The sequence below is a fragment of the Ischnura elegans genome, chromosome X (assembly GCF_921293095.1).
Source record: "Ischnura elegans chromosome X, ioIscEleg1.1, whole genome shotgun sequence".
NCBI classification, from domain to species: Eukaryota; Metazoa; Arthropoda; class Insecta; order Odonata; family Coenagrionidae; genus Ischnura; species Ischnura elegans.
The window spans coordinates 45,612,399-45,621,932 of record NC_060259.1 but is presented as its reverse complement, the minus strand read 5'-3'; the positions used below and the strand labels follow the sequence as shown (position 1 = coordinate 45,621,932).

At 39.4% G+C, this 9,534-nt stretch overlaps 1 protein-coding gene across 1 annotated transcript in view; it reads left to right on the top strand.

The window, feature by feature from the left end:
- Positions 1 to 980: 980 nt before the first annotated feature.
- The window catches only part of LOC124171611 (segmentation protein Runt-like), a 54,814-nt gene continuing 46,260 nt past the window's right edge, over positions 981 to 9,534 (top strand). The window contains exon 1 of the mRNA XM_046550818.1: positions 981 to 1,773. Coding sequence (XP_046406774.1) covers positions 1,257 to 1,773 — 517 coding nt within the window. The 5' untranslated portion in view covers positions 981 to 1,256. The remainder of the gene's footprint in view (positions 1,774 to 9,534) is intronic.

Sequence of the window (9,534 nt, the reverse complement as noted above, 5' to 3'; positions counted from 1 at the left end):
AAATTCCAAGCTCAAAAACGTAGCTGCTGACGGCTGAGAGGACCCGCAATATCTCCGGATGCATGTACCCAGACACAAATCGGTGAATGCAGCGGCAATGTTGCCGAGGGAATTACTTCTTGTATTCAGCGATTATCGCCCTTTAACGGCGCGGTGTAGCTCTAAAATTCTTAACCCTGATCTAATCGATCATTGCACTGGCAGTGGAAAGAGAGGAAAGCTTTCCTTAATGCCAAACCTAACGCAAACAATTCCTGAACAGCAGATCAAAAGATCAAACTTTGACGCTTACCTTTCAATTATGCTGTTTAAAGTTTCATTTAAGTCAAGTCATCTCTGAACGGTAAATCCCCTCACCGTCCGAAACATTAATGGTACAAAATAGGCCACGGGACGTTTTATAGCGAGTCGATTTGTAGCCCGGAGGCAAGAGACACATCGCATTTGGAGCCGGGACGAACTTGCACCGTTCGCGCTGAGACCCCTCAAATTATGGGCTGGGATGTTTGGGATAAATCTCCGCGAGGCGATTGCTTTCATTGGCCTTTGGGAGCGGCGCTATTTCAGCCGCGGGGCCGCCGAACGTGAGGCATTTCCTTCGCAATCGATACATGAAATCCGTGAGTGGGGGCGGGACGCGAAAAGACGACTCGGGAGATGACCCACGGGAGGGAGAAGACGAGGGCCCGCGGGCCGCACCCTGGCGGCCCGCCGCGTCCCACCCCCACCACCGCCGTGCACCCCCCGGGGGACCCTCTTTTCGACCACGGGCCGTGGGCGGGGGTAAGAGGGGTTCCGTGGCAGCCGTCGGCCACAACACGCGGCCGCCGCGGCTGTGGTCCGGTGGCCGGAACACGAAACCAACGCCACGGATTGGAGGACGGAGGGCGGCGGTGGGGGGGAGGGGAGGGGCGGGGAGGGGAGGCAGCGGGGAGAGCGGCCCCACGGGGGGCAGAACAGCAGAAGGGGACGGACGGCGCACGCGAGTGTCACGCAGCAGCTGTGGAGGGGGCAGTCGACGCCTCCGCCCGTGGGACTTGTCTCGCTCTCCGTCATTACCGCGGCTGCCCAACTCTCCTCATCATTAGTCGGTGGGACGCTTGGCTTGGGCGTCGCTGATCGACTCGGCCTCGCTCGGCACCCCTTCGGCCCGCGTCGCGGCAGAGGGGCGCGCGTCGGCGCGGCACTCGCCACCCAGAGACCTGTCCGCCCGAGGCGCCTGTGGCCGCCTCGCGCCTCTCGCCAGCCCTTCCTCGATGCATCTCCCCGCCGAGCTGACGGAGGCGCGCGGGGCGAGCACCACCAAGCCGCTGTCGCCGGCGAGCATGGCTGCGGCGGCCGCGGCCGCCGACTGGGAGCTGGGTGCGGGCGGCGGTGGCGGGGGCGGCGCGGCGGCCGCCGCTGTTTCACCCGGCAGCGGGGACGCGTCGCCGCCAGCCTCCAGCCCTGGAGCCGCGCCCGCCGTGCCCGGCGTCGGAGTGGCCGGCGTGCCCGGACTGCGCGAGGCGCTCGCCGAGCACCATGGTGAACTTGTGCAGACGGGCAGCCCCGGCTTCCTCTGCTCCGCACTGCCCTCCCACTGGCGATCCAATAAGTCCCTCCCGGTGGCATTCAAAGTGGTTGCCCTCGACGATGTCATGGACGGCACGCTAGTCACTGTCCGTGCCGGCAATGACGAGAACTATTGTGCGGAGTTGCGCAACTGTACGGCTGTCATGAAGAACCAAGTGGCTAAGTTCAACGACCTCCGGTTCGTGGGACGTAGTGGACGAGGTGAGTGACAGTTTATTTGCATCCACTCACCTAATCACGATGGATAATCTAAGCGTTTCCTTCTACTAAAGTGATTAAATTCTAACTAAAGTGATTTTTTACCAATCGGTGTCAGTTTAAATGTCATTCACTCACGCGCTTCTTATGCTGCGACCGCTGTTTGGTCGGCCGTAGGGAAATCCCTTTTGAACGGCTTACCATTCAAAGTGGTGCATCCCGTGCTCGCGACACTGCATGAGAGACCGGGATGAACTAATGGTTGCATTTATGCTGTCCGTCGTAAATACAGATGTGTACGATGTGCAAAATGCATAAGGAGCGACCGTGTCCCGTAGCCGTTCACTCTAACCTAGTGCAACGTGCAAGTGGCTGAAAGAGCTTAAGAATCAGAGGCCGTTATTTTTTGCGTTTGCGTCACACGGACTTTACTTAACGTGCAGATCATCCACTCTGATGTCTACTCTAAGAAAATGTGCTGATAGTTCGTAAAAACGTGCTAAGATACCCGTGAAATTTTCGTGCGAAAGTATATTTGATTTAGTGCACTCAATACAGATCAACACGGTTTCGATGAGTCAGTTGCCGTAGAATTTATCACAGTATTCCATGCTTTTTTTCTTCGCCATCAATTATAATCCTACTTAAGCATGAGATAGTTTTTTAAGCTTTCATTCCCATAATAATTAACGCCTAAATGATACACAGCCCGAAATATGATAGACCATGGAGCAGAGAGTATCAATAAAAGCAATAAACATAAGTGTATAATTTAATTAGAGACTCGTGGATCACGGCATAGTTGCGTTTAACTTTCTCAGATAATAATGGAACACAAGCAAAATAAAACTATTAGTTAATTCATAATAGTTTTAATCAGGGATTATGCAAAAAAACACATTGATTGCTGCGATACAACTGAAGTAACTAAAACACGAAATTTCAGATCGGTGCTTTTGGCTGAAGAACCCACGAAATTATAACCTTTGTACCGGTCTTTTAGAGAGCAATCACTCTCAAAAACGATCTTTCATGATGTATTATTACAGAATAATACAAAGATGAGTTGGAAATTCTTCGCCGTTAACCATTGAATATCTAAGGTTTATATGTTGAAATTCATTCATAGATATTTATTCATTCTGTAGAAGCTTCCAGAACCAACAGCACTACATGCCACATTTATTCCCCGAGGTAGGAAATGATATGTGAGACTATTGTCTTAGTTGGTTGACTGTTAAGTGATGCAGACTTTACTTATGACAGCTGTCACCGCAACAGTAATGTAGAATATTCAATAGAAAAACAAGGAATTTTTATCAGGTGCAACCTTATAATCCGTGAACACCTAACAAAAACTGAATGTGCTTTGAAACATTTCTGCTGAAAATGTAGATCTTTTTCAGGATAATAGTGTATTTCTATTATGCATTTCCAAGGCTTTCATTTTGAGTAGCTATTCACTCATTCATTAATATCATTTAAGCCAAAAAACTATGTTTTCATGAAGTTTTTTATTAACTTTAATAAGCAATCTGAAACTGAATATTCATCATTTTTATTACAAAAGATTTTCAATCACCTGCATAAAACAAATTTGAATACAAAGATTACGAATAACCAGTACTTAAATATTTAAATTAAGAGAAACTTAAATAGATATTATTATTGGTATTAACATGGTTGACATGCAATGCATGAAATCATGGTAAAGAAATTGATAATTACCTCAGTCAAACGAGTACAAAGATTCAGTCAACCCCACAAAATAACATGGCATTAGGACGCTTTCCAATAGAATTTCAATTTCTGTTCTGATGTTTTAGGAAAAAATTGATATATTTATATAGCCTCATCGACATGATACTTTTTCAATTACGATCACCTCGATTTTTTTCTCGCCACGAACACAATTAAACAGAACTCTTTATAAATTTGGAAAGAATATGGAGTATAAACAGATCTCTTTCGAGAAAATTTCATTCATAGATTATAACAATGATAAAAACCGAGAATGAAAAAGGTAGGGCGTAAAACAAACTCGAGGTATAGGAGGAATGTATGAATAATTAAAAGGGCCCGTAGTAATAGCATGATTATTAGTAACTCTTCCACTCGAACTATTGTTTATAGCCTCTCATCATTATCTGGAACTTTAACTTCACGAGTTGATTACTTAATTAGCAACAGTCAAAGCATAAATGAGAAACTTGGGAAACTATCATAATAATCATATCTATTCGATTCGATACTGCAAACAACAACATTTGCAAGTGTTTACAGTTCGGTAATATCGAACACTAATCTATCATTTTCGATACTATTGACGACAAATTAATTAAGCAAAAGCGACATCACTGATGGTTTATTTGTCAAAATATGCGGAATGACCACTGGCGCAAGTATCGTAATGTTTAATATTGCAGCCACTTTGATGGTACGAAAAATAATAAAATTTTCATGAATTTAGAATGAAATAACAGTTTTAATTTCACACGAAGTTATACATCCTAATACAAATATATGTTTCTGTTCATTTGACAGTTTTAAGTACGCACAGATGATAGAAGAGAGTTTTAACTTCATGGATCACTAAAAGTAAGCCAATTCTGATGGAGCAAAAAAACAAAGCTCTCTTATAGCTAAAATAATTTGGATTTATCAAAATATATTAAGCTGGCAATCTACCTTAAGTTGCTATTCCAACTTATAGCACTGGTTTTGATCAAAAATTTTATGTAGTCAGTTTATTTACAATTGATTTTCCAGTGTCAGCCACTTAGATGACATCTTTTTGACTCTTAATATTCATATGTTTATACAATTGTGTACCAGTGTGAGTGTTGAAATGACACACTCAAAAGGGGATTGTATAAGCAGTCCTCGACGGTGGCATGTTGTCGATCCTACGGTCTGTGGTTCGAGTCCCAACCTAGTATATGTCCCCGCGCAGAGCTTGGGGTGTGCTTGAGATCATCTATGGCTACTAAATGACAAACCACAACGTAAATGGGCCAGCTTTCGATTTTTCTCCAGAAAAAAGTTATTACCAAACCAAGCGAAGAATAAAGATATGTTATGCAGAATTTATTCTAGATACTAATTGAATGGAGTGGTTGATCTTATCATTTCAATTACATAAAAATGCAGGATATTTTTACATATAAATAACTGGATTTGTTTGCTCCATTCGAAAGGTATGCCTTTAAGTCATGACATTTTCGCTAAGTATGATGAACTGGGTAGTGCTGTACAATTTTGGCAACAATTATCAGTTGTAATATGAAACGTGTTAATGTCACAGGAGAAATGTGAACAATATTCTTAAAATTTAAAATAGCTCGTGGCTAATTTAAGATTGAATTGAGCAGATTGCAATACAAGCGATTCATAATTCGACTCGTACTTCGATTAGTCGATAGGCGGCTTAAGTACAGAAAATCTTCGGCGTGAGGTAAATATGTGATAGCCTTCATAATATACTAAACTCTTACGAATTAGGGGACTAGAACAGACAGTAACATTGATAATTTAGAAATTAAAAAAACAATTTCCACTGTTTTCTCATCGAATTATAGAGAGTGTAAAAAAGAGTAAAACGTCATAAAAGAAACAGTAATGCGTAATGCAGTTGTGTCTCTCTGAGTTTTAATAAAATATATTATATATACGACGACGCACCCTTGGTTAATAGAGTGAATACTTCAAAAAACCTAATTTTAAAATGAAGAAGTGTATAATGCTTCCCTATAAGCATAAAACTATAGTTAAATTTAAGACAACATAAATTTTACCTTCGATTTAAAGGTGGAAAAACAGGTTTCTATTGCGTTTATTTGAGGAGAAAGGGGAAAATGCCACAATGGCAACCTACAAAATTCAGCTGACTTCGTTGAAAATAAAAGATTGATCAAATTTTTAAAAATACCATAATAGGTAATAAATCGATTAGGAAATAAACTACGAGTAATTTCCTACAGCTAGGAAAACATTTGCTTCATGTTTCTTCAGCTAGGAAAACATTCGCTTTATGCTTCATGAATTAGGAACAACTGGTGCCTATTAATTATATTAACTAAATTAATTAACTATTAGAAATTACCTTACGTAATTTAATCATTAGCGCCAAACTAATACTTAATAAAAATACAAATTTTTGTCAGGGTACATATAATCTTGATATAAATCTTAACATAAAAAGATAATCAGGTCACTATTACATTTCGGTGGATTCCTAAAAAAATCATGCTAAGATTATAATACAAGCCGACAAACAGCACCCTTTTCTGTATAAAATGAGCATTAGTTTTTTCTACAATGCACATCAAGATCATTTCGTCCATATCGTTATGGCTATCACATATGGCCAAAGGACGCATTGTAAAAATGTTTGGACAATATGGGGTACACGGCAGAGTTTATTTTTGCATACAATTTTCATTGAAGTGGCTGTTGCGTGGAGAAACAAATAAGGCTAAGTGTATTTGATATATGTTCAAAGTTTTGAAGCGACTTAAACGCAGGTAAAGGAGAATATTAATTGATTATGAAATTATTCATTATCATACTTTTCCTTTCTTCAAAAAAATCTGTGAGGTAAAGATAAACTCTTTTCATCGATATGGCTTTTAAAATAGCGGAAAGCATGATACACTTCTAGCTTCTGCTAGCACATGGGACAGTTCCAATTTAATTTATCTACATTTCACCAATCTTATACATTATTCTTTCAATATTTCAGGCTACGCGAAATAATCGTAATGGTATACAACAAGATATCTTCATGACATAGGATTTCTTACTGAATGAGCCGCAAATAACATCGTTTTATGATAATCATAAACCTAACAAAGCAAATCAAATATTACCATTTGTAAATACTTCTTTTCGCCTGTGAAAAAATGCGTCTCAAGACTATAAACTATCAAGATCATACCACTACTAATAACTACCTTCCAACTTTTAGGAATTCTCCTTTATACAAATATTCAAACTCAAGATAGTTCAGTCCTCAAATAAAAACTTCAATGCAGAGTAAACATGGTCACGTGGGCTGACTCAGCAGCCATTACGCATACAATGACAATTATCTTCGTAATCAAGAATCCTCATGGTTTTTACCATTTGGGTAACCGTACCGTTCCACATAACACATAAAATCCAGTATATACGGAAATAAAAAGTAATGCACCCCTTATTCAAATCGATTTCCACCATTTCCATGAAATGGTCGCAAAATGTAATATGGTCCCGTAAGCAATACGACTCGCAAGGTGCTCAAGAGAGAGCACAAGTAGTATTAGCACATATCGAAGAACATTTCAAGTGGCATCAATTTCCTCGCTTGAATACGTTAGGAGCTCACGGCCAAAATTTAATCCCAACATTTCCTGGAAAACAAAGGAATGGTGATCGCGCGAAAGCGATTTCGATATCTTTAGGCAACACTTAAGTCGCCTTAAAATGGGGATTTTAGACATAATCTGCCAAAATGTAACGGATTACTTGACCAGGATGTGTCATCCTCTTCGGTATTGAGTTCTAAAATGCGATTAAGAACGTATTGCTGCATAACGTATCTACATCTACCTTGTACTCCAAAAAAACAATTAGAGATAGATTCAGGGTCAACTCTAGGACTAACATTAGAGTATGAAGTAGGCTGGCAAGATTTCCCTTGAAATGTTCATCCGATAAAATTTTGAGGAAGACCTTTGTCAAATATAAGAGGAATTTATTAACTTGCTTCTAGCAGAGAATAATGACCCTTTTCTTTGTTTGAGTACTCGTCAATATCTACTCCAGAGCTTGATATGGTGTAGAGGTCCTTACTTGTATTAAAGAGGGAATTTTTCCATGTGTCTCTCGATTGCAACATAAACAGTTATTTTTCCACAAAGCTTATTTTTCCGTAAAAAAGAAATCCGCGAGTGCCTTGTAATATATGTATAGCAAAAACTATACCATTATTATTATCGGATTCGCAGAATTTTCCATTCAATGAGGAATCAAAAAGAAATCATTGGCATAATTTACTTTGCATTCCTTAACTAGTCATTATCTCCTCCGACTAATTAATTATAAAAATCCATGACAAGAATGCAAAGAGTTTCGTTTCCTTGACTTATAAAACTTTTCAACATATGTTAGTGAAGGCTGCTCGGCGAACCCGTTTTTCTCCACCCTCAGGTCTAAATGATTTCAGCCCTGATGATGAAGTACGACTCGTAACCCGAAACGTCGGCAGTCATTGAGAAGATTACCCGGTGGGTCACCCGAACATACGCCGGGAAAGAATCAGATCTTTTTTCAAGATATATTTACAAACAATATCCACCACTCCAACGCATATTCTGTACATACATAGAAAAACTTTTTAATTGTATGTTATCTCTCGCGCGAGTATTTAAAAAAAACACAGAACACTGAAAAAATACTCAAAATGAGCCTTAAATATTACTCAACATTAAGATGTTGACTATTATGCCTTGCTAGATTCAACCTTTTAGTTTTACCGTTCAGCCATTAGTTTTACATACCTGGTAATAGCTATGGCCTACACTTTGGTCGTCATCTAAGGAGGTTAGAATTTTGGAAGAAAATTTCACGCGATTCCACAAGAACGAGCTTGGGTAGGGACATAATAAAGGTTTTTCTTCCATCCCTCCCCTCAAGTTCATTCTTTTTTTTAATATTGAAATGAAATAAAACTATTTTTCTCTACACTTGAAAGCGGTAGTCCTTTTGTTGACGCTAAGCGTTGGAAATAATGAAAACCCCGACCTAAAATAATTTCTTCAACTAGAGTGCTGCGGAATGTGCGAAATCATATTTTAAATTTTGAGATGATTACACTTCTATGGTGTGAAATTATTTCACTATAGGGCATTTTGAAGAAGTTTTAACCTTTAAGTATGTTCTGGAGAGCAATATTTGCTGCGCCTGATAAATTCTCTATAGCGGAATCAGCGTTTTGCAGTTATTAGAGCGCTTCCTTTTGTGCAGTTAGCAATAGATTTTCATTTTATTCCAATAGCAAATACAATCTCAAAATAAATAAAACTTCTTTTTCCTTACATCTCACAGTCCTATCAAAAATTCCACGTTTCTAACCGCAAATTTAATTAATCATTTTCGAAAAACATTCTTCAGAAGAGACTTCATTTTTCCGTTGTCATCATGGAAAGTAATCCATAGCAGTAATTCCATCCATTTACCTATTAATCGTTCAAAAATTCCCAAAAACTGTCATTCCCAAGTGAATATCTTTTGGCATTGTATTGTATCCCCAAAAATTCTTCACACAAAATTACCGAATATAATGCGCACTTAAACATTTTCTCATGACACCAAAAAGGGTAAAAGATGTCGCTTCACATAAATAAATTTTTTTCAGTTCTTCTTACGACACTTTCATTTTTCAAACCAATATGGTTCCATCACGCATGTTACTTAGAATACTGCTGGGTAGGCGAAATTTTAACTGTAATTTTACACCAAGTTATTTTTGAATGACATGACAAGATAATTGCAAGCCATGAAGGACTTTCCCACAAGCTTCAATTCAATTATTTCGTGAAAAGTACTTCATTTTTTCAATTACGAATGCTTTCAATTACATCAAGCAAAACTCTTTTGATATTATTTCAGAATATTTGAAGAGGTGAAGTAGAATGAATGTTCAAAGCCAACCAGCATTGATCAATAAATGTCAGCTGATTTCCTTATTTTTTCAAATGTAAGACCCCAAGGGAAAAAATCAAG